We start from the raw sequence: 27,524 nt of genomic DNA, 5'->3' as shown, positions 1-27,524 counted from the left end.
TAGATCATAAATGAAGTCTGTAGATATTACATATTTTATTGAAAATATATATTGGTATATCACACATCTTCAGTATTTCTAAAGCTTCCTATTCCTGCCAGTCTGCTGCAGCCCAATCAGGTAGAGTAGTTCTGTATTCCCAGTCAGGACCCTGCAAACAAAAAAATGGGTGAACAAAATATTTCTCAAAATTACAAGATAATAAAATGATTACAAATATTGGGTCATCCCACAAATAATGTGGTTTTTATAACTGCATGAACTAAAAGTTGGAGGGAGACAGGATAAACTACCTGCATCAACTTGCTATAAAAGCAGGTAATAATTTTACCTTGTCCTTACTCTTCGTGCAATTTTTGAAGAGTGCAGTTCAATTTTAACAGTTATTTTTTCAAAGCTATAATGGAAGTGACAAAGGAGCATATTCAGCATATTTTGCTTTATGAGTTCAAAAGGCAACAATGCAATGGAAAGTGCAAAAAATATGGGGATTGGGCAATATGCATAAGCCATTGTCAATGGTGATTCCAGAAATTCTGAGCCGGAAACTACAGCCTAGAAGACAAGCCTCGTCCTAGAAGATCTGTAGAGCTCAACAAGAACATCCTGCAAACTCTGGTGAGACAAAATCCCATTTGCGAAACTAGCAGAGAAGCTTGGATTTGGTCATTCAACCATTCAATGACACCTGTGTGCCGTTGAAAAAGTCAGAAAATTGGATCAAGTTTCTCACAAACTTTCCAAGTCTAATCGCATAAAGAAAATGAATGTGTACTCTTCTTTCATCTCACAAATGAACCTTTTCTGGACTGAATAGTGAATGGTGATGAGAAATGGGTTCTCTATAAAAATGTCAAGTGCCAAAGACAATGGCTAGGGAAAGGAGAAACACCCGCACCCCAGGCTGAAGGTCTTCACCCACTTAAGATGTTGTTGTCTGTTTGGTGGGATATAAAAGGTTTATTCCACTTTGAACTTCTAAACACAAACCAAATGATAACAAAAGAATTCTACTGCGAGCAGCTTAAGTCAATGCTAGAAGGAAAATGAACAGCTTTGGTTTCAAGACGAAAGGTGTTCTTCCATCAGGATAATGCTCAGCTACATACAGCAAGGATGACATTCCAAGGGCTGGAACAGTTTGAATGGGAAACGATGCCCCACCCACCATATTTGCCAGACATTGCCCCATCTGATTATCATTTATACCGTAGTCTTCAAAATCATTTGGACGGAAAAAATATGAATTCTGTAGACGAGGTCAGAACAGTACTGGAGGGGTATTTTTCGTCATGGACAAGTGAATTTTGAAAGAGGGGCCTTGCTAGTCTACTAGATAGATGGAAGAACATTGTAGAAAATGAAGGCGAGCATAATTTAGACTAAAAAAGAACTTTGTTTATCTTAATTTTGAAAAATAAGAGAAGTATATATCACCGCATTACTTATAAGATGACCCACTATACACACACACACACACACATATATATTGGCAGAGATACCCAGCACTGCTCTGGGTTGAAATGATATTTTTTTATTGTTTAAATTGTTTCAGTCATGTGACTATGGCCATGCTAGAGCACCGATTTCAGTCTGAAACATTGACCCCAGGATTTCTTCTTTGTAAGCCTAGTAGTTATTCTACCAGTGTGTTTTGCCAAATAGCTAAGTTATGGAGACGTAACCAAAGCAAGATCAGTTGTCAAGCGATGGTGGAAGTTACACATACACACACATATAGTGGAGGGGCAATGGCCCAGTGGTTAGGGCAGTGGCTTCACGGTCATAGGATCACAGTTTCGATTCCCAGACCAGGTGTTGTGAGTGTTTATTCAGCGAAAATACTTAAAGTTCCATGAGGGTCCAGCAGCGGGTAGTGGTAAACCCCACGACTTTTTCTCACTCTTTTTGTTTCTGTTGTACCTGTATTTCAAAGGGCCAGCCTTGTCACACTCAGGATCACGCAAAATCTCACTGAGGACTATGTTAAGGGTACATGTATCAGTGGAGTGCTCAGCCACTTGCACATTATTTTCATGAGCAGGCTGTTCTGTTGATCAGCTCAAATGAGATCATCATCGTTGTAACCAACGGAGTGCTACAACGATATATATATATATATATATATATAGTGAATCCAAACAAAGAAGAACAAACAAGAAAAAACAACAACATGCAGACATGGTACAAGTACTGTATTATCAGACGCTCAGGAAAGGAAAGAAAGAGGATTTTACATTTCAAGCAAAGCACTTCTTCAGAAATAGAGGAAGGTCCAAAAGAAGGGAAGACGGAGGAAGAAAATCACCAATGATACATACGTGGTCACATTTTGAAATGTCCAGAAGGGAATGGGTGAAGAAAAGTTCTAAGACAGGAGAGTGCAAGAGAAAGAGGATTTTACATTTCAATGCATGGGTATGTGCATGCATGCAGGTGTGTGTGTGTAATAATAGCACATGTATGTGCATATGTGTGTGAGTGTGTAAGTGTGGTTTTGGCTGTTTATATGTGTGTATGTGTGTGAGTGGACTTTGTGTCGTTTAATGTCAAAGGAAGAATTTATAGTAAGAATTCTTGGTAGGAGTGGCTGTCTTTTGTGTGTCTCCTTTCACATGTACATAGGAGAATGGTCAGTAGAAAGGTGTTTAACTGGTAGTTTGAAGTATGTGTGTGAGAGTATATGTTGTGTATGTGTAGGGTTGTATCTGGAGTAATTAGGGAGAGAGTCAGTCTAGATGAGGTGCAATTTGGGTTTGTGCCAGGGAAAAGCACCACTGATGCTATATTTCTGGTAAGACAGCTGCAGGAGAGATGCCTAGTCAAACATAAGTTTTTGTACCTGGCTTTCGTTGACATGGAGAAAGCCTTTGACAGGGTCCCCCGATCCCTTATCTGGTAGTCAATGAGGAAACTAGGGATAGATGAATGGTTAGTGAGAGCTGCACAAGTCATGTACAAGGATGCTGTCAGTAAGGTAAGGGTTGGCAACAAGTGCAGTGAAGAATTCTGGGTAGGAGTAGGGATCCACCAAGGATCAGTCCTCAGCCCCTTCTTATTCATCATAGTCCTTCAGTCAATAACAGAGGAATTCAAGACAGGATGCCCCTGGGAGCCTCTCAATGCTGACGACCTTGCTCTAATAGCTGAGTCACTATCAAAACTAGAGAAGTTTCAGGTGTGGAAGCAAGGACTAGAATCGAAGGGCTTTAGAGTCAACCTAACATATATATAAGAGATTTCAGTTTTACCTATACTTGTCCCAGCTAGTAAATCTTGGAAGATTTTTTACAAATCTATATATCTGTTTATATTGCAGTAATAACCAGCTTTCATTTAGTTGGATGCCTATCTGATTGTACATCAATTTATCTTGCATAGATTTGTAAACAATCAATTACTACAGGATAAAATTGGCAGAAATATTTTTATAACAAAATAAATCGCAAACTGATACCATACAAACTAACTAACTTTGATTACAAATGCTTGTTAATTTTATATGGTCTCCTTGGTCCAAAGTTGAGAATAATATAAGAAGCATATAATGCAATGAGTTGGCAGAATTGTTAGTATGCAAGGCAAAATGCTTAGTGGCATTTTATTCCTCTTTCCATTCTGAGTTCAAATTCTGCTGAAGCTCACTTTGCCTTTCAACCCTACAGGGTTGATTAAATAAATACCAGTTGAATACTGGGGTCATTGTAATAGACTTACTTCCTCCACCAAAATTCCTGGCCTTGTGCCAAAATTTGAAACCAATATAAGAAGCATAAGACTAAGCATTAAATGACCATGACTTCAGATTGTGCAACAGCCTTTGTGTTGTGTTGTTTTCTACCCATTCGGAAAAAAAAGTGCTGTTCCTTGCCCATGATACGAAGGGATTAGGCCAACAAAAACGTGTTCCAACAATGCACAATATTTCACATACTCAAAAAGAACCCCCACCCCATGTTGAATTTAAAAAGAAAAACTTGAAAAATTTACCTTGTAACTCAGTGCATGCAAATACATGACCAAATCTTTTGGCTGTGGGTCTAGATACAGGGTCTTACAATGGATGCAGTTTTCATTTGGTATCCATTTTTGTAAATCAAACTCTGGCTGAAAAAATTCTGTATTGCTGATTGTCTCTAACTTTTCAGGATGGTCACTTGTCTTCAATCGCTTTGCTGCTGGTTCTGTGTTTTTGACTTCATCAATAGTGTCTTCATGATTAGAAGCAAGTGACTTCTCCTCTTTCAATTGTTTTAAACGAAGTTCAAAATTAGGATTTGGTCCATTCTCCCACAAACCAATGTTGTGGTTTTTCATCACCTCATCACTGATCTGAAATAATAAAACATTATTGATCATAACTATAATCTATTTTAGTACACGTAGGTCATTAAGTAAAAAAAAAAAAATTGGTTTCAAGTTTTGGGGGTGGGGCAAGTTGATTACAATGACTCCAGTGCTCAACTGGTACTTATTTTATCAACCCTGAAAAGATGAAAGGCAAAGTTGACCTTGGCAGAACTTGAACTCAGAACATAAAAATGAACAAAATGCTGCTAAGAATGTTGTCCAGCATGCTAATGCTGCTGTCAGCTCACCACTTTTAGTAAAAGGAAGTATATATTAATATTTATAAATCAGTCTCATTTTTGCTAATTTAAAACATTCTTTCCAGGTGCTAAATACCATCCCACTTCCCATGTGCCCCCACTATCCCTTTCCCAGTTGTCAGAGTTGGCACTGTCAATGTAGGCACATTGAAAGGTAGGTCTGTTGAGATTGTTGAGATGCTTGAATGGAGGTGTGTTGAAGTGTGTTGCATTCAAGAGGTAAGGTGGAGGGGAGCTTCAGCTTGGTTTCTCACAAGCAAAACACATTGGTATAAAATCTTCTGGAAAGGTAACAGTGATGGGGTAGGTGGTGTGGGCATGCTTCTCGCAGAGAAACAGGTGGGAAAGGTCATAGAGGTAGTCTGAGTGTGTGATAGAGTACTTAAGCTTAGGCTAGTTTTTCAGAATAGTATGCTGGAGACAAGGCCATTAGAGCAAAGAAACAGGTCTGGAAGGACTGGAAGTGTGGAGATAGCATAGAACTGTATCAGACAGCCAGCAGGGAACCTAGGAGACACGTATATGTAGCCATGTAAGTAATGGAAAAGAAGAAGTTTGCCTATGTTCTGTAAGAGGAGGATCAATGACTTGAAGTGTTTCAGATTGCAATACAGTGTGAGAGAAAATTGTAATGTCAAAGGAGAGAAATGTGTCCACATGGATAATGGTGCACTTATATTCAATGATATTGCAAAGAAATAGGCCTGGATATACCATTATGAGAAGCTGCTAAATGTGGAGAATGAATAAGAATAGGAGAGTCTGCCAAATGTTGACCCAACTGAGGGACCAGCTATCTGAATCGACAGTAGCTTGGAAGACACAGCAATCAAGAATATGAAGGCAGGGAAAGCCCCTGGCCTGTCAGGAATCACCACTGAAATGCTTAAAACATCTGGTGGAGTAGGATATAGCCTAGTCACTCATATAGTTAATCAGATTGTCAACAAGGAGTCATACCCAACAATTAGTGTAGCAGCATTATAGTGAACTGCTACAAAGGCAAGAATAATTACAGAGGAATCAAATTGCTGGGCCAGGTGATAAAAGTCACAGAAAGGGTCATTGCTCAATTAATTAGGTAGAGAGTAAGTGTAGATAAGATGCAGTTCAAATTTGTGCCAGGTAGGAGCATGACTGATGCTATATTCCTAGTTAGGCAACTGCAGGAGAAATATCTAGCCTAAAATAAACCTTTGTACTTGGCTTTTGTCAACATGGAGAAAGCCTTTTAACAGAGTCCCCTACTCCATTGTCTGATGGTCAATGTGGAAGCTAGGGACAGATGAGTGGTTGGTGAGCGCAGTACAAACCAGGTACAGAGATACTGTCAGTAAGGTGAAGATTTAGCAATAAGTATAGCTATGAATTTAGGATACAAGTAGGAGTTCACCAAGGATCAGTCCTCAGCCCCATCTTGTTCATCATAGTCCTCCAGGCAATAACAGGAATTTAAGACAGGCTGCTCTTGGGAGCTCCTCTATGCTGATGACTGTTTGTATATCTGAATCACAACCAGAACTAGAGAAGAGATTTGAGATGTGGAAGGATGGGCCTTAGAAGTTAATCTAGTAAAAACCAAAATTTTAGTATGTAGGAGAGCAGACAAATCACAAATCCCTTAAGGTAAATGGTCCTGCTCAATCTGTAGGAAAGGCATAGGTAGAAACTCCACAAGATGTACCCAGTGTAAGCTATGGACACATAAGAGGTGCAGCAATATCAGAAGAAGGTTGACAGGAAAAATTGTTTTTTGTGTTGAAGGTGCACAGGTACAATTAACACTAAAAATGTACGGAAAATAGACTCCATCAAATGCTAGGGGAAAAAACTAGAAGCAATTGATAGTTTCCATTACCTAGGTGACCAAGTCAGTAGCAGAAGTGGATGCTCCGAGAGCATAGCTGCTAGAATAAGGATAGGTTGGGCAAAGTTCAGAGAGCTCCTACCTCTGTTGGTAACAAAGGGCCTCTTACTCAGAGTGAAAGGTAGATTGTATGATGCCTGTGTACAAACAGCCATACTACATGGCAGTGAAACATGGGCTGTAACTGCCAAGAACATGTGTAGGCTTGAAAGAAATGAAGCTAGTATGCTTTGCTAGATATGTATTTAATTCAAAATGTGAATATATAAGTGTTACATTTGACAGAGTAATCTGAATACTTAAGAGTTAAAGGCAGCAAAAAATGGGAAGGAAATGTCTCACCCATTCTTCATAAATAAAACCTCTGATGTGGGCTTGAAATAGCATGGGAACAACTCCATTTAATCTGCTAGAATTAGTAGCCAAATCTCCCCTAAAACAGGCCTACCATCTTAAAAGAAGGAACAACGGTTTAGATAATGAGTTCTTACATACATTATACTTGGAGAAAAACAAAGTTATGGATGGCGTATCTTTGATTGCAGTTCTGGTGATCAGAGTTGATTTGAGACTAAACAACAGCAATTGATAGAGGATTTACCTTTGTGTCATCAATTTTGCATTGAAAAATAGTTCCTTTGCCAGCTTCTGGTCCCCAAGCTGGACCATAATAAAGTGGATCATTTATGATTGGATGTCCTTTCCGAAAGAAACAAAAAGAATTATCAAAACAGAAAAAAATAATTATATCTTTCATATCTATTCTTCTATAATGTCATAGGCTGAATATATCTGCTTATGGATATTTTTTTTATTAAATTATAAGAACTGGATTGAAATTTATGCCCTTCCTAATACAAACTACCTGATAAAGAGATGGAAATGATAATAATTTTTCAGTTAAATAGACTGATATAAATAAAAGGCTATGTTACTACAAGCATATTTTTGGTGACAGCAATATTTTAAAAAACTATTAAGAATTACTTTTCACGTTGTTCCTTTTTGCATTCTAGTTAGGAAGGCAACAAGAAGAAAAGAAGATTTAAATAATCTGAGATAATCACATCTACCCATTTGAAACAACAACACCAAAAGTCAACAAAATGAAAATGTATAACAAAAACAAAATCATAATTCTTTATTACATCAAGATTAGCTCCTACTACAAACATGTTGGATGCAGTACAGTGTCAAAAAACTAAATTATTCTGTAGCTACCAAAGTGATACTAGATAGTTTGACAAAGTAAAACTAAGACATTATTACCATATATTGCTGCAGAACTAAATCATGGTTGTGAATAAATCAACTCACCTTCCAAATTGATTTCAGTAATCCAATCAATACCTAGAAAGACATGTTCTCATCCCTACTCCTGTGTTCACAGTAACATAATTGGAGCATTACTTAACAAGTTTAAAAACACTTGTCTAAATGCACAAAGCTATATCTATGGCTAAAATTTTGAATCAATAATACTTTAGTGACTCAACAAGAGTCAGTTTTTCAGGTAGTGAATAGAAATATTTACCTAAATATTGCAAATGTACACGCAACTGATGTGTTCGCCCTGTGTAAGGAATGCCTGAAAAAATCATGAAGTAATTAATGTTATTGGAGGAGAAATCAATACTGTTAATTGAGAATTTATTCAAATAATTCAGTGACTGTATGATCTTTAACATTATAAAATTCATAAATTTTTTTCAGATTGTGTCAACACATAACAAAGGTAGTGCACCTTTGATTAAACTTATTTTCAACAAGCTCTTTCAACAAGTATTCTTAAGAAGTAAAGGAGATGTGTACGGGTGCTGAAGCTATCTTTCACAACATTCACTGCTTGACAGACCTCTCTCTCTCTCTGGATACAACTATTATAAGTTTTTCTTACGAGAGGATTTGAACTCAAAACAATACATCATTATAGCACCTTTCTGACTTCAGATTAGTCAATCTAAAATGACATATCTTGGCTAAAGTCATAATGCAGTGCTAATAACAGGATACAAACTGATGATCCGTTAGGCAATAGACAGACTGCCAAATGTCCTGATAAATTTTCTTCTGGTAATCTATCAAAGAAATTCATTAAATCATTATCTTTAAGGTACATTAGCTATTAAGTAATTAATTTGAATATGTAACACTAATGGAGACCATTCTGCTGCTTAGTATTTAACCACAGACAGGTGTCAGTGAAAAGCCAGTAAAATAAATTTAAGAATAACATATACAACAAAACCAAAAATCATTGCTATCACATGCAAGCAAGTGAGGCTTGGTAGCATATTCCAGGTTTCACTGATTGTTTTAGGTGGCTATGTAGCCTTAAGCAGACATAGACACACTCTTGGCTTCTTACCCTGCCTTGAGTCAGTGGAACATGAAATATGTGATAGTTGGAAGGAAAGGGCTACACTAGTACTTATTTTCAGCTGAGTAAACAGGAGCAACATAAAATGAAGCACATGATTCTAAGACCCAATGTGCTGCTTGGTCCAGGAACTGAACTCATGGTATTATGATTGTGAACCCAATATCTAACTTCTAAGCCATGCAGCTTCACATATCAGAAACAATACTTATTTGTAAAAAGACCAGGTTTATATTTGAATGTAAAAGAATTTGAATATTGAAATGATTTGATGATTGAAAAGTTATTCTTTATAACAACAGCTGGGTATATATTTTTTCTTAAACTTACAAGTATGGGAAATGAGTGTTACAACGTCTAAAATGATGACAATTACAATATTAACTAAAACAGAGTAAAAAAAATGTCGATAATTAAAATTAATTAAAAATAAACAAGTTATTTAAGTTAGTATAGTAAATGCATGGCATTTCTAAACAAACTGAATATTTTTTTTAAATACATGAAAATTCGACAGCTATAGGATATTTTCTACACTAATACATGTTAGCTGCATGTTGCATCAACTCTCATGCAAGTTGTAGAATTTTATTTGAGTTAAACTCCAGTTCACAGATGAAGATCAATTTCTGCCTCCTGAGAATTACTGAAGGTTTAAAGATGATACTATAAAACAACAAGCTTAATTTTCCTGAAGAAAATATCCTCTATCTTTTATCAAATATGCGTAACAGCCAAAATGAAGAGTTCAAGATCTAAGAAATGCTTGACTCACATCTAACAACACTTGATTTTCCATTGTAACTAAGGCGACTGAAGAGTGTTTTGCTTTCTTTTCCACCGGGTCGTACTTGCCATAAGGATATCTTGTGATTGATGCAGTCCAGAGGTTGATCAACTTCAATATCACCACTGGAAAGATAATATAAAAACAATTCTGTATAAGAATATATATTCAGCCATAATCTATATTGTACTAGGTGGTATCAAAAGGTTCCTGGACTAGTTATGTTTTATAAAAAATATCTTATTTACCTAAGTTCTAAAATTATCTCCTTTGAAATAGTCACCTTGCAGAGCAATACACCAGTACCAGCATTCTTACCACTTTTGGAATCCAGCCTTGAAGTCATTTTCCATAAGCAAGTTGAGGACCTTCTGTGATTTGCTCTGGATTTTGACAATAGTGTTAAAACAGCAACCTGAGCTGTATTTTCATCTTGGGGAAGAGATGGAAGTTTGCAGGTGCTAAATCTGGTGAATAGGGCAGGTGCGGAAGTGATACCATATTGTTATTGGCAAGAAACTCACGAGTGAGGAGAGTTTGGTAACGGGATGCATTGTCATCATGAAGAATTCAATTCTTTGTGCTCCACAGATCCGGTCATTTTTGCCGAATGTCCTCCCTCAAATGTTTCGAAATTTCGGAGTAGAACTCTTGATTGACAGTCTGGCCCTGAGGAATGAATTCGTGATGCACAATACAACAGGTCTTCCTGATCACTCATCATCTTTCAGGGATGCTCTTCTACTTTTGAAGCACCTGTACCACTCAAAACATTGTATACAACCCATTGCCTCATCAATGTTTCTGTAGCAGACTGCTCAAGTATAACGTAAATGTCACATTGGCCCCTTGTTCCTGTCCATGACAAAATCGCAGACTACAGCATACACATGATCACAAAAACACAAATTTCACAACTTGTAAAGTAAACACAGCAATGTCACTTGGCACACTGCCTCATGAAGGTCACTGCTAGCTCTCACTGCACATGCAACCGTGTGCTGCAATCTGTTTACATGCAACAGAACTAGTCTGGGAACTTTTTAAAACCACCTAATATTTATGCATTAGGAAGGGCATCCAGCTGTAGAAACACTGCCAGATCAGACTGGAGCCTGGTGCAGCCTCCTGGCTTCCCAGACCCCGGTCGAACCGTCCAACCTGTGCTAGCACAGAAAACGGACGTTAAACGATGATGATGATGATGATTGGCCTTTGTTTCAAGGATGGACAATATTTATATTTCTAATAAAAAGATTCTATTTTTGAATAGTTTTCTCCTCTCAGAGATGAGGTGGAGTAATCATTCTAATTATAGCAAGCAGTTCAAAGGCATAGATTTAATGGTACCAAATATATATAGTTTATTTATTTGACTAAGTGTCAAATAAATTTCTATAATACACCCTTAGAATAAATAACTAACATAGCATCCACCATTTCAAGACTAAACCCAAGAAACCCTTCACCACTAAAGACACTTAGAAAAAGGAATAGAGAGTACCCTGTCACCAGTTGGGACAGCACTCAACCACTGTCCAGTTTCTATCATCAGAAAGCAATGGACATTTACAAACAGGCTGAAGTCAAGTTGTTACAGAACAGTGGCTAACATGCATCAATGGGGATATTTTTAATTCCTTTTAAGTCTAACATGTCAGGTATCCTTACTAGACACAGACCACCTCATGTTACACTGTCTGACCACTCTGATCTTGGGATTATATGAAACAATTCATAAAACCTGGCAATGCACACATCAATTGGATTTTGAATGTACATTTAGGTGTGTGAGAGACACCATGTAAAACAACAACAATGGACTTTATCAAAAAACTAGAAGTTAAATTACTTTAATGATTAATCAGGAAGAGAAGAATAACACACATGTCCCTTTATTTTTCAGGGTCTCTGAGATTGATAGGAGAAAGGGAAGATTCTTAAACTGGAGACCTGACACAAATACTTTCATCTAAGTCAAGTCTTCTAGAGGCACCCAAGGATCAGGTAGTCATGTTAAACTGGGTTATGGGATTAAATGTATTAAACAAGGCCATTCTAAATACTGGAATGATTTGATGGTTGAAATCTATTCTTAGCATCGACAGTTGACCTTCATTATATTTTCTCTTTAACTTATATGTATAGAAAATGTAAATATATAAAATAGAATGAGTTAGTAGAGTACGAAGAGATGAAAAATCTAATAATTCAGACAATACACTTCAGATATCATACATCCAATGAAAGCTGTAATTCTCACATGTAATATATTTTTATTCTTACAGCATCCTGGTGAGCTCGCAACTTATTTCAGCCGTGGTGCCCCAGCATGGCCATGGCCTTCGGGCTAAAACATTTTTAAGGATTTAAGGATTTATACCAACATTCTCCACTTTTATGTATTTTTTTTCTGAAACTTCTCTCGTCAACAAGGACAATCATCAGTCTCTTTAATTCTAATGTTAAACTTGGAACAAAATTTACTTACTCAGGAAATCGTCCAACTACTCGACATACGTATTCCTTCCGTACTTTTTTATTGACGATTTGGTCTTCTAGTTCCCTTGTCTTCTTTGCAGTTTTGGCACAAATTAATACACCAGATGTCAATCGATCAAGGCGATAAATGTCTATAAATATTAAAAGAACTTTGTATTTAAAAGCAATTTTAGAAAGTAATATTTGAAAATGGAACTATCTATTTGAAATAAAGTAACACCTAGAGAAGTAAACAAAGAGTTAATCATATATAAGCATAACAAACAGGTTTTACCCTCATTTCATAACAGGTTGGTTAACATGAAGAAGAGCATCCATTTTATAAAAAACAACTGTTTCAAGAATATGTAAACATAAAAATTCAAAAACACTCCATTTATGCCAGAATTAAAAAAACAGAAAACTGGATGTCATCCAGTTTGATCATGTCACTGATTTGCTAGAAACAGATCAATAAGCTTTCTGGTATAAGTTTCCTTCAATAGAACTGTTCCATTTTCATATAACTTATATCCTGATTAACATTAAATGTCTTTTCAGAGCTTTTAAATTTTATTCCAATACAATGAAAGCTTCAGTTTGATTAGATATTGACAAATCAATAGTTAACACTTTGGAGACAAGGCTTTATTTGGAGATTCCGTGCCAAGAATACAGAGCCCGTTTCACATGCACTTATTTTTTGAAAAATATTATAAAAAATAAATTAATTATTTTACATATATAAAACTATATATATTCTTATAGGAAATTGAATGAACTAATACTATAATACAGCACTTCAAATAGAGTTAGTAGATAATCAGAAATGTTTGATTCAAGCAAAAAATTTTTCTCTACATATGTGACTGTTATTTAAATATTTTGCACTCCTAACTACTGTGTTCACAAATATCAAAAATAAATTGTACTGCTATGTATTTGTGTTTTCATGTAATCAATGTTTCTCCTATAACTTGCAATTCACCCACCATATGACAGTCTGAACAGAACTGAGTTGTAAGCATAATTTTCACATAGCTTGCAAAAGTAGCAGAATTAAAAAAAAAAAAAAGAATTCTTATTTTGCTTTGTAACCACTGATACAACATTAAACTTCCTAGCTTCAGTAATTTCTGAGAAACCAAAGTGAACAATCAACCAATCAAGGAAACAAAAATAAAAAGTGGAAATGGTGGTATCATCATCATCATCATCATCGTTTAACGTCTGCTTTCCATGCTAACATGGGTTGGACGGTTCAACTGGGGTCTGGGAAGCCCGAAGGCTGCACTAGGCCAGTCAGATCTGGCAGTGTTTCTACAGCTGGATGCCCTTCCTAATGCCAACCACTCCGTGAGTGTAGTGGGTGCTTTTTATGTGCCACCGACACAGGTGCCAGACGAGGCTGGTGAACGGCCACGCTCGGATGGTATTTTTTATGTGCCACCGACACAGGTGCCAGACAAGGCTGGCGAAAAAGTTACAAATATTATCATCATCATTTCATGTCCATTTTCCATGCTGGCATGGTAGGAGCTCGCTAGGCAGATGACTGCACCAGGCTTCACTGTTTTGGCATGGTTTTTATGGTTGGATGCCCTTCCTAACACCAACTACCTTACAAAGTGGACTGAGTGCTTTTTACATGGCACCAAAACTGGTGTCACATAAAAATTTTATTCCTTAAAGTTAGGTAACTAATTAACAACTGATCATTTAGAGATCCTTCTCATTTTTTAAAAAAGGAACACGGTTTACTATTTGGAAAGTAAATGTGTAAGAAACCGAACAAATAGTTATTAATTCAAACCTTGTCACAACCAATGTGTTGTGCTCCTATGCAATGTACATAACTGCCTGCTTTAATCTGTCTCGCAGATAGCCGTACCATTATTATTTTACAGTTTGCATGGTTAATAAATGGTTGTAAATGTTACTTCCATATGCAAATGTCAAAATTTGCAACAGTTCATCCTATACATGTTAGTATAGGAATAAAGAAATGCAGATGCTTTCAGCTCAACATCTAAATTCTTATGGGTAGTTTCACCAACAGACTCCAATGTTTTATCATAAATATTTAATATTTCTATGTTGCATATAGCTACTTACTTCTCAAGTTACTGTAGCCGTATTCCTTGCCAAGAATGAAGACAATAGAATTGTATCTGTACCTTCCACAGGGATGGCATGGGATTGAAGATGGTTTATTGATGACTATTAAATCTTCATTGTCTTCAAGAATTTCTAATTGTGTTCCAATTACAGGGTTTTCATGCCTGGAAGTAAAATAAAAAATAAGCTTTGAATAAAATATTTTTTTTAAGAAATTAAGAAAAGTTATGATGTTAATTATTTGGTAAAGGAAGATAAAAAAAATTAAATCATGAATAAAATATGATTTTAAGTGCTTACACTTGAGGCCCAGGGTGTATTTAACCTTTATGTAGAGGGATTGGTTCACATGACATCAGAGCATGTCCATATACCAGTGATACATGTATAGGGGCCAGCTCTCCTCTGAGTCCTGTATAACACAGATACAGGACCATCTTCTGCTATTTAACCCATAACTGAGGCCCCTAACAAGAACTACTACCCTAGACCAGAGTAAGCTTGGGAGTAATGAAGACAAAGGAGTAACTACATATGCCCCTAAGCTCTTGAATTCCCAATTTCAGCACCACCACTGAATGCAGTTTAATGTCTTGCCCACAACAGAACTGCTGTAATATGACAAAACAGATATTAATAAAAGGACAAGACATTTTTTTTATTAATTTGGCTCACATGTTTGCACAGAGTATCATTATTGCTCCAGCTGTTTTTTGAAGTATACTGTATATAAGAATTTACTCCATTTTGTCTCAGTGGACAGAGTTGAAAGCTTTTGAGAAGTCTACAAGCTGTAAGACTACTTATAAATTTTTAGCCTTGACTCACTCAATCTCGACCAATTTTCCCCTAAACCTGCTTTGGTGTCCAAATGAGATCTTCTCAAATTCTAGCTGTATAATCAACAATTTGTTGATTATGTTTGCTGCTATTGCTGTAAGTGTGATTCATCATCATTATCATCATCACTGTTTAATGTCTGCCTTTCATACTGGCATCATCATCATCATCGTTTTAACGTCCACTTTCCATGCTACATGGGTTGGACGATTTGACTGAGGACTGGCGAACCAGATGGCTACACCAGGCTCCAATCTGATCTGGCAGAGTTTCTACAGCCGGATGCCCTTCCTAACGCCAACCACTCAGAGTGTAGTGGGTGCTTTTACGGGCCTCCGGCACGAGGGCCAGTCTGGCGGTACTGGTAACGGCCATGTTCAAATTGTGTTTTTTTACATGCCACCTGCACAGGAGTCAGTCCAGCGGCACTGGCAATGATCTCGCTCGAATGTTTTGTTCACATGCCAATAAGGCAACGCTGGTAATGGTCATGCTCAAATGGTGCTTTTTACGTGCCTCCGGCTGGTATGATATGTGATTTTTTTTCTACAACTAAATTATCTTCCCTGAGGAATGGGAAAATACAATTCTTACTCCACTTCTGAAATGAGCACCAATTACATACTACATTTAAAAAATTTGAAGAGTTTCTCCTATAAATGTCCCTGTCTTCAGCTGTCTTGTTTTTGGTTTATTTTCAGGATTTCAGTGAGTTTAACATGAAAGCAAGTTTTGTGCCAAGATCATGTTTAACAGCAGTGTTTATGTCTATCTGAAACTGGTGGGAGACTACTGAGAAGGTTCTGCAAATATTCCGTCCACTTGTTTAGTCATTCCTGCAAGATTACATTGATTGGATCTCTAGTTCTAAACACACGCCAAGAAGAATATCCAACTTTGAAACAAATCTTGCTTCGACAATAAACATTCAAAAACTAACATTAAAAAATAGATATACAGAAAAGGTGAAATATTCAAATTTTCCAGGTATTTAAATAAAATATTTACAATAACAACAATAAATTTACTCACCGGTGTATGGTATGTGAAATTACATCATTAAATTTCAGCTCATAATCACCTACAGTTGGTTTGCTGTTTACTAACAATACTCCATTTTTCATGTCATCTATCTGAAAAGAGAACAATAATAGATTTGAAATATGAATGTGAATGAAGTGAAGCATAACAAAAGAACTGGTATCAGGAATTATGAGATGGTAAAGAGGTATGTGTAAGAAATATCCTACTGATAACAGTGAAATATAGGTGATTACTATCAAAGATCTGTAGCAATAGAATAAGCTGAGTATAAACTGTTGGATGTGAGGCATTAACTTGAGTGAAATGAAGACAAATGAGTATTAGAAACATAGGCTAATATGTGTAATAGAGACAGTAATAATAGAAATAAAATTATATATGACTGATATGAATTGCAATATATAAGCTCCTTCCAACATGGAAAAAAATGCCATTAAAATATCAATGATGATCTTAAAATGAGAACTTAATTCACATATACCTTACAATCATAAGATAAAGTTTATACAATTATTAATCAATAAAAAATATAATTCTAAAGAATAATATTCTAAGGTTGAAGGAAAAAAATCTATACAATGTTTTGCAACAAAATATGGAAAATTATTAATTAGGAATCAATGAACATCACTTTCATAGCTTTTGTGATACTTTGAAAAAAGTTTTAACAATAAATAGTTATTTATTTACAAGAGATATTACTATGAGCAAAATTTTCTAAAAAGTGGGAGAAAGAGAAGCTGCTTTAAATGGTATATTTAATTTCTATAGTTTTATAATAAGACTGATTTTCAGCTATCCATTAACAGGAATCAAACTATTTTACAACAAAACAATTTTATCATATTACTTTTAAAAATGTAATGTTTGTTAAGAATATCTGAGCCACAGAGCAATTGCTTAATCTTAGGATTTTTGTTAAAGGAACAGCTTTATTTCTGGAAAATAATATAGCCATGGCTTAAAAAAAAATTATTTTAAATTTAATACTATTCAGTTACTGATATAAATCAAAAGTGTTTTTCTCACATACCAATGATTGCTCTGACACTACATGAAACTCTTTCACAAATACATCCATCAGAGTTCTTCCTCTCCATCTGCCTTTCACATGTGAGTTGAAGGTATAGTAATAAGGATACACTTTCCGAAGATCTATTCAAGATAGAATAGTTATTAAAAAATAAAGTTTAAGTTACACTGTTCTCAATAGATAAAAGTTTTATTTCAGTTCAACTAAATTTTGTGTTAATTATTTTTAAATGATTAAACAATTAGTGAATTTCAATTTTTGGCAGGAAAGTTAGTTACAAAAAAATCAATATCACAATGTGACATAGGGAGCTGAATGGTTGAATAATTAAGCTCTTAAGTTAGAATTCTACAACTGGCATTAAATGGACTGTCTTCTGTATGCTTTATTTAATTTATCTCCATGTCTAGGCAATCAGCATTAGAAAGGGTATTCACCTACAAACCTTCTAGGCAAACAATTCATGCAAACAAATACAAACAAGTTAAAGTTTAAAACAATCAAACAGTAAATAGATTTTCAATAAGTCATGAAACCTCCAAACTGTAGAGAGGCCAATATGATGGAAAGAGATAAACAACATAGAGGTAAAATCTAGAGACAACTAGATTTGAACTCATGAGAAAAGGCATTTATTCAATAAAGTTAAGTTCAATTACAGTTGATAATTTTGGTTTAACTCTGTTGACAGGTTGCTTATTTTAATTAGGAAAAATACATATTTCAATATGAAAACTAGATATGAAGCTCTGTAGAACAAGAAGTTTAAATTCCTGGTGGAAGGAATTTTACTTTACAAATGCTGTAAATGTGTTTAAAAATATTAGGGGACATTATATTTTTCATTTTCCTTTCTCTAAGTAAAAACTGGCTCTCAGCAAACTAAGTGATCAGGATATTGTATATCAGTACATAAATATACATTAGATATATGCTATAAGTAGATGCATGCTGATGCCAGTATTTGATGTGTTCTAAAAAAAGATACTTTAAAACTAATAGTTCAGTCTACTTTGATTTAAATAATATATGGGGAAACTTATGTAAGCAACAAGACACTACTAACTGATGATACAGTTATTTTGAATCAATGGCATGGAGCTCAGATTCTCTCATGAGTAAAGTCTCCTAGAGACAGATATCCTATTCCAAGTAAGAATAGTCTCACAAAAAAAGAAAAAAAATGGGAGTGGTGGCAGGGGGCTCATTATACACCAACATCAAATAATGGAAGTGTATAATATCAGGAAATTAAAACTTGGAGAAAATATATCTTTAAACTGAATGTAATACTAAAAAGAATGTTGGTGTTTATAATAGAAAAAAAGCTTTACTCACTGTTCTCAAAATAATACTCAGTTTCATGAAGGACATCAGCTCCATATCCAGGGCGAGGATTTGTAGTCAAGAGGCCATCATTACAATTAGCTTCAATTTGTTTCTTTCTCCACTGAAATTCAAAATAGTAAGGTTGAAGAAGTTTTAAACAGGCTCAAATGTTAGAGAAATTTTGAACGCTTACAACAGGTTATTTACAGTTTCTCAATGGTAACCAGAATATCCAAGTAGCCAGTGGTTAATATTTCTTTCCTATCTGAACATTACGTAAAAAGTAGTAAGCTATACATAAGATCTCTGTTCAATAATTTTCAAATTTTAGAGACATTTATTAATTCATCCTCTGTCCCCCACTACATTAAAAATTGGTAAGTCTCTCGAATTTCATTCTTTAGATGTAAATATAAAATTGTATATCTTGTGCTCTATTTGTGCACTACTCATTAACATGCTCAATGAATAATAAATTCTTACTTAACATTGTACTGTAATGATTTATTAAATTTCTTATTCATTAGAAACTAACATAGCTTCCACAGAAAATTATTATGTTTACATCTGACTCCTTTTAGTAATTGTTAATCTTCAAGCTTTGCACCATTTTCTTGTGTATCATGTCTTTTTACAACACATTTTCACTGGCATTTATATTAAACATTGACTTCTTGTGATAATTTTCATCTTTCTACAGCTGGAGTTCAGTGACTGAGAATAACTTCATTTGACTTCCTATTATCTTGTATATTCAAAAAGTCAAGCTTTCACTTTCTTACTTTTACACTATCACTCTTTCACTATTCTCATTCACTTCAATATTTCTTCTCTCTCTCTCTAGTTTCCTCTCTTTTTGTTTCATTGTCTTCACCTCTTTCATTTCTCATCTCGTATAAAGTTAGATAGAGTCATATGTAAGTACAGTTCCTGGTTTGAAGACAATTTTCTCCAACTGGTCTTGGAGGCCCTGAAAAAAATTTTGAAAGTGCATGAGACCTTCACAGGTCCTCTCAAATTAGTGAAGTTGATATTTAGTTTAAACATCAATAAGTGAACTATTACTGGGGAAATATGGACAAGGAATGAACTCCAGGAAAGAACAATACATCTGGAAGAAGTGAAGGATTTGGCAAATAGCTTACTCTATTTAAAAAAATTTTTTATTATTATTATAGCTTTGTCAAATGCAGCAAACTGGCAGAATCATTAGCACACTGGACAAAATATTCAGTAGAATTTTGTCTGTCTTTGCATTCAGAATTCAAAACCCACCAATGTCAAATTTGTCTTTCATCCTTTCAAAGTCAATAAAATGAATACCAGTGGAGCACTGGGGGTCAATGTAATCAGTTATCCCCCTCCCTCAAAATTTCAGGCCGTGTGCCTATAGTTGAAAGAATTATTGTAGTTTTTACAGAGGAAGAAGTGCAGCACTCATGAACCTCTAGGGTCACTGTAGATGGTGAGAAGTCATCCTCAGACCATAGATCTGTACTAGATGCTTGCAACAGAGCAGTGGAAATGCCAGGTAGTGTAGTTAAACCAATGAATTAAGACTACAACCCAAGAACAAAAATGGTCCACTTTTCCAGTTTCAGTCTACTGAATTTCACTCGAGGCTTTGGTTGACTCAAGGTTATGGGAGATAAAACTTGTTCCAAGCGCCACACATCATCATCACCTTTTTACAACCATCTTCCATGCTCTCATAGGTTGAATGATTTTACAGGATCCAACAAGTCCAAAGACTGCATCATACTTTGGTTTCTACAGCTGGATACCCCTCCTAAGACCAACAGTGGGATTAAAACTTGGAACTATCATTGCAAAGCAAACATCTTAAATACCTTTTTACATCAAAATGACCTGCACTCAATTTTGGGGATCTGGAAGAAGTGGCACAAAAGGAAGGGTGACAAGAAAGCGATGAGTATGTATGTAGTCTTGGTTTAAGGGCATATGCAACTACCTAGTTCATTGCTAAAAGTAACAACCAAATACCCTAAAACATTAGGCTTCTTGTCTAAAATAATCGTTTTCCCTCATTTTCAGTTCTCACAAGTCACTACATTAGATTACAGTATTAATTCGGTAATTTTCAATGTTACATATGCAGCTCATTTAAAAACGAAATTATTTTTTACTAACGCCGACACTTCCTTGTTTAAAGAATAATTTAAAAGCTGTTTTAATACTTCAAGTATTTCGAATTTAATTACGCAAACATTTGGCGGAGGTAAAAAATACGTACACCACCGGTTTTCGGCGTAGCAAAAACCCTAACCACCGGGTGTACGTATTCTTTACCTTCGCCCCGATTTTCTTCTATTTCACCTGTACTTTTACAGGTATATAAGACTATATTACATGATGTGTCCTTCTAGTAATGGTAGAGTGTCATTTCAAAGAGGTTGCTACTTCCAGCAGGTTGAGAGGCATTCTCATCGGTTCTAATTCATTCTACTTTCAAATCTATCTGAAGGTAGCAGAGACTTATAAATGAAAAAATATATATTATGAAAGAATTTTTTGTAAAAGTGCACTTGATGTGTACACGTGATAAGTGGTTAACGATGCTAAGACTATTTACATGACGATGCAATTGATGAGAAAGCACGGATGAAGTGAGGTTTCTTTTCATGACTCAAGTATATCAAATAACAGAGTACAAGGAAACTAAGTGGTCTGCAACAGTAAACATTATTCAATAAATTTTGAATTCGTATACCATAGGAAATGAGATGGGAGTACTCAGGTATCCTCACTGTTTACAAACTATAAACATGTACGGCATATGGTAATCAATAACTAATTTTAAGGTCGTGTAATAATTTATGTTTCTTTTTGGTGTGTAAAAAGTGATAAAAGTTTATAGTGACAAAGGAGATATATCGGTAGAATCGTTAGAAAAATGCTTTGCAGCATTTCTTCCACTTCTATGATTTCAAATCCCACCGAAGTCTACTTGAGCCGACAAGGCGCTCAGTCAAATTAATTCCTATCGATGATATCAACTTAACACTTCCCCACAATTTCTTGGCCATGTATCAAAATCACAATTATTATAAAAGAGATTATTATTGTAAAAGAAAAGATAGTAAAAGAGACGTACTTTCTTTAAAGCTCGTTTCGACATTGTTTGCGTTAATGGAATAGCATTTTCTGTTTTACTGGTTTCATATTTTGAGTGTTCACATTTTTCCTTTTCTATAGAAGCTGTAACAGTTTCTGGCTGATTTTCAGTGATTTGAAACGTTTCGTTTCCATTTTTCGTATCAGCATCAGTAGAACTAAGATTAGCCATGGTTAAACTAACAGACTGAGATTTTATAAAATTAGACGAGTTCAAACTACGTTTTAAAAACGATGTTATACTGAAGCTAAAAGACCTGCAGTAAACATAATGTAGCTCGCGAGAATTAAATGAAAAAGTTAAAAGTTCTTTGTTCTGAAAAAATGTCGCACTTAATTCTCTAAAACTAGGACGAACACATTTAACAAAATATTTTGACATTTGCACAAAGTCTCAAAAAGTACTTGTCAATACAATAACAGGTAAAAATTAGTATTGCGTTAAAATAAACACATGGCTAGAGTAAAAGGGAGATAATTTGACAAAAACCGGTCTTTAATTTATAATTACACATTAAATATAAATCCGTTGGTTCCAATGAGGAACATTGTATCAATTCATATTTGAATAATATTGAATGAGACAAAAGGTATTTCATAGAAGACATAGTGAAATGATAGGGGAGAATGTATGTTTACACTGTTTTAACTTTGATTTTCAAAAATAGCTGGCAGATGATATTTAATTATTACGTTTATGTATTTGTTTTGCTAGATTCCTGGTGGGATGTATGTTGAAATCTGTAACTGAGATTGAAAAGATCCAAATTATTTCATCGATATAATGTAAAACGTTGATATAATTTTGACCGTATTTATTTATCTTTCGCTCTACAGTGTTATGGGCTGTGATACCCGGAGTTTGCGACCGATGCAACAAGATCGGAGCCGGAGAACGTGTCGCAGTACTTCACGTCCCAGATTAGGGATCTGCCTCCCTCATATGGGGTGTTATACCATCGAGACGCTTATTATCCCTACACTCAAGACCTACTGCCTCCAGTTGTGGCGGGAAACCTTCCAATTATGGGATTCAGAGTGGCGTCGGGGATCCGACCTGAGCTATGGCGGCAAGATACCCTGCCAGCAAAACCATATCGGCCCTACATCAAAAACTGTGTCGGTTCGATTTTGGCCCAATCTCATTTTGCAACACGGCGTGACAGCGAGCCAACATATTCCTCGATGTTGGGCCGATGTGAGATTTTGGTTGACATCAGCCCAATGTCATATTCATATGAAGGTGACATCGGTCCAATATGAAAATGAGGTTGGGCTGATATATGGTTGTTCAACTTGAGAAGTCTCAATATCAGCCTGAGCCAATTTTGCCAAATGCCTGGTCTGGCTCCAAAATACATTCAAGGATGGGCTAATTAATGTATGATTAAACATTTATACCAGTTCGACATTGGCCGCACTTTGTTCTCCATAGCATTGCACCAGATCCCTGGCATGAATTGCTCTGATTCCAGCCTCACCCACCCATTGTTTGAAAATAAAAATGTAATATTGTTTCAATTTATAGCCAATAAGGACCACCCACTGCTAAACAAAAGCAATAGTAAATTTATTTTGAAGATGTAACTGTATGAGCATCAGTTTACCAAGCATGTGTATGGGAATATCTGAAAAAATCAAGTAGAAACTGCTGGGAAAAAAATGAACAACTCATTTTTCTTTGTGAACATAATTTATTTTATAAACTATAACTTAAAAAAAACACAACAAAAGTAAATTACAACATATAGAAGTTAATAAAAATAAAGACAAAATATACTGGCCAATATACACTGTAAAACTAAGATATTTATTTAATTGGTGTTAAGGTCAGTTATACAGCTGTGGCTATCTGTGACAAAGTTCAACAATCATTCATATCTGTACATAAAAACCAGTAAATAAGGAGTAACAATATTAATTTTAGGGTCCAATTTTATGACTTGAAATTTGGGAGATTTGTTAAAAATGAATATATTTACAATGTGCAGATATAGGAAGAACACATTAAATGCAAGAGATATTGTCATGTGTAGATATCATCAATAAAATTGTATTTGAAGCAACAGATAGGAGTATTACTTACTAACCTGATGAATGAGTAATTTGAATGGAAGACCAAGCCATGTATGCAAAGCTATTCAGCATATTGTTACAAGTGCATCACTAAAATGGATTGCCTTAAAAAATTAAGGTAACCCATTAATGGGTTATCTTAATTTTCAATTTGTGCAGACCTGAGATCTGTGGCAGATTCATTGTCAAGAAGAGCCTTGTCCAAATTTTTTTTCTTTCTTCTTTTGGCCACCATTTCTGTCACTAGCAGTCAGAAGCCATTCTCAAGTCACCAACTCAACCACTGCTTCTGTTGCATTTTGCATAGTCTTGCAAACAGCCCCTGAAATTAATTAATTATGTTACTTAAAAGTAGTTCTTAGTGTGAGAATAACAAATGCACTCACATCCATTTACTCGTACTATTCACAAAGGCAAAAATCTACTAGCATAAATTACATGGATTTGACTAATTGAAAACAGATAAAAACATTCATATATGTTCGCTACTGTTTTATGTCAGAAGCTACCAAAGCTAGTACAACCACTCTCCCCCACCCCACAGTCTGGCTAAAACAGTACTCAAAGTGAATATTAATATCATCATATGCCCAGCGCAGGGCCATTTTCAGTCCAATGACTGCAAATCAAAATTTAAAAATTAAGTCATTTTCAATACACTATGAGCAAAGGATAAACTATATGCTCAAATGTAAAGCAAAATGTAGAATAATAGCCTTTTTGTCAAACATCAAAAACAATTAACAGGGTTCCTGCAAGTTTTTAAAAAGAAAATTCAAGAGTTTTCAAGGGTATTTTCAAGCTAGATTCAAGGGTCATCGCAACCACTCCACAAAAGTTCAAGAGTTTCCAAGGACATTTTTCTGATAAAACAAAACTATTTACACTACTTAGGTCCTCAAATTATAATGTTTAAATATCGCCCAATTTATTTCCTCAAGTTGTCAACTAATGTGTAGCAATGTTTCCACACCAGTGTTGGCTGCCTGTACAGACAGACAACACTGACATGGAAACATTTCAAATATGAATTCAGACTATTGGTTTAAGTAGAACATTTTCTTCTGTAGTATGGAGAGTAGACTGAATATAAAACTTTTAAATAAAAATCCTAAATTTTCAAGGATTTCTGTGTGTCTGGATAATTTTCAAGGGCTTTCCAGGTTTAGAATTTTACTTTTGAAATTCAAGGGTATTCAAGGAATTCAAGGACCAACGGGAACCCTGACTTAGAAATTGCTAAAGCCTGTAGCACGATTTTCATTTTTAGGGTTATATGTGGACACAGGTGTACCTGCATGAGGATCTACCAGCAGTTATCCTCACATATATAACATTCGGTGTCTTTGCATAGTGGTTAATCACAACACTCTGAAAGCCAAACTGGCATATCTCCATTTTTCAAAGATAATTCTTACAATTTTTCAACAAAACCATACAGATACTGATATTGTAAGAAGTAGCTTCTCTGTGTACTGCCTTTGTGGCAAATTAAATGAAATAAAAAAGTGGCTTGATGAGCCGGTTCTAAAGATATCCATATCCATATGGTTTTACTGAGAGAGTCCGAAGAAATTTCAAGCTGTAGTAGTCTTACACTGGTTTATTTTTTGGCCATTTTGATCGATGATTTGGGTAAATGGTTAACATAGATCTGAGCTCTTTCAAAAAGATATAAAAGAAAAATTGCGTGTTTTACCTCCAGAATGCATACACCCCATAACATTAATGTCAATACAACTGCTGGTAGCAACTGTCATTGTTTTGAAGCAAAGTGGATTATCGGCATGGTATTGGTATCAGCAAAAGATTGCAATTCTGCCAGTATTGATAGCTGATATATGATTGGCTGTCAGCTGCACAACATGTGTAATGGTGATAGCTCATCTCGAAAAATGTTCAGAAACAGACACACCCCAAATACAGTTCCATCTGAGATGATTCGTTGAGTCACACTGTTGGACAACCTACCCTCTCCTCTGTGATATCTAATAGTTCAGCTTAGAAAGTGCAGTGCTGCTGATGGCTACGTCGGCAGCACTTCATCCAGTAAGATAAACTTCCTTATCTGAGTGGCATTATCACACCTGTTTAATCAGAGCACAGATATCAATTTTGGTATTGGTATTGGTCGATACTGAATTATTGGATATTGGCAAATACTGATAATACACATATTGGCTCATCCCTAGGAGATGGCTATTCAATTTGGGGAATTGGGCATACAAAGGCTGATATCTTTGATACTCACGGATGAAAGTTTCAACTCAACAGATGAAAATTTGTTGGAGGATTTAAACTCACTGCCATTGGTCGACTTATCTTATTTTACTAGTAAAACAGAACTTGTAAACCACAGTATACAGGCACCATGTTACTTTCTGAGGTTCCTGCTGGGACCTTACTGAAATAATCTTTTCAACTGAATATCAGGTTGGTGCTCTTAAATATTTTTAATTACTATATGTTCAAAAGAAGCTGAATCTGAGGTTATGAGTACTGAGACGAGCACACAATGATGGGTGTGAGTATCTTTGGTGTGTATGTGGGATATGGAAACACACACATGTGAAGCATGAAGGAAGTAATTGTCACATGTAAGTATGCAGATCAGTTAGAGAGGGGCAGAGAACCAGCAGGTAAAACCATGAAAATGTAAAATGTACAACTTACCAGGTTATTTTGAACCGCACCATCACTTAACTCAGCTTCCAAAGCCTCAACATCCTCTTGACTCCCACAAGGGAAATGAATTGTGTCGGGGAGGTTTCTTGTCTCTCAAATGGAGGATGAGGATGGAATATTTTGAATTAGCTGCAGAATAGAATTTTTTCAATTGTGGTGAAAAGCCAGTGATCCTAAACTGAAATAGAAAAAAAAAGGGAGAGTAGAGTTACGAAATACTTGCTGAGTATACCTCATTACATTAGTAGTTTACAAATATACTGAAAATAATACACAATCAATAATAATCTCATTTCACATTTGCTTTCTGGAATCGGAGAGATTGCTAAACCAACAATCAACTATCTGTGATCTTATATAAGGTGTAGTATAACATTAATATTTATTTACCTTCTCTAGTTTGCCCTGATTAGGGGTAGGGGTTTCAGAAATGGGAACTATGATACCTATTTAACAGGGAAGTGGCACCTTGTTTCAGTGCCCCGAGGGTCTCTAAAATGGTAAAAGACCACAAAGTTAATATTACAGTATTATATTCCTCATGCTAATACAAGCAAAGTTTATATATATATATATATATATATATACACACACACACATACACATGTATGTATGGGTACAGGGGGAGAAAAAGGGAATTAGAGAAAGATGGAGGAATAAAATAGTATAAAGCAGAGAGTGACATCAAAAAGGTGAAGATAAACTTACTTTGAAATGGATATGTTGCCTGCAATTAAAATAATATATAATATATGTGTGTGTGTATATGTATATATATATATATATATATATATATATATATATATAATATATATATATATATATATATATATATATATATATATATATGTGTCTGTGTGTGTGTATATATATACATATATATATATATATATATATACATATATATATATATATATACATGCATATATGTGTACAGGACATCACCAAATTTATATATATATATATATAAATTTCAATAAGGGCGTTGAAATTATTCAATGCCAGTCTGCTAGAAATAGACCCCAAATGATCCAGGAACCACTAAATATTTTTTAATGATTCATGGACCATTTGGGGTCTATTTCTAGCAGACTGGTGTTGAAATTATTCAATGAAACTTTAATATAAGTTAACCATTA

General features: G+C 35.2%; 1 protein-coding gene across 1 annotated transcript; it reads right to left on the bottom strand.

Annotated features, from left to right (window-relative positions):
* Nucleotides 1–18: 18 nt before the first annotated feature.
* LOC115209370 (RNA pseudouridylate synthase domain-containing protein 2) lies at nt 19–22,087 on the bottom strand. The gene is made up of 11 exons (XM_029777746.2): nt 21,605–22,087; nt 18,499–18,610; nt 17,161–17,282; nt 16,116–16,216; nt 14,241–14,407; nt 12,136–12,277; nt 9,633–9,769; nt 8,012–8,065; nt 7,079–7,176; nt 3,991–4,332; nt 19–151 (listed from the first exon to the last, which is right to left on the bottom strand). The coding sequence occupies exons 1-11, from the start codon at nt 22,004–22,006 to the stop codon at nt 89–91; spliced, it is 1,740 nt and encodes a 579-aa protein (XP_029633606.1). The 5' UTR covers nt 22,007–22,087; the 3' UTR covers nt 19–88.
* Between the last annotated feature and the right edge of the window lie 5,437 nt (nt 22,088–27,524).

This window comes from Octopus sinensis, linkage group LG3, assembly GCF_006345805.1.
Source record: "Octopus sinensis linkage group LG3, ASM634580v1, whole genome shotgun sequence".
NCBI lineage: Eukaryota > Metazoa > Mollusca > Cephalopoda > Octopoda > Octopodidae > Octopus > Octopus sinensis.
This window is presented reverse-complemented; position numbering and strand designations above follow the sequence as displayed.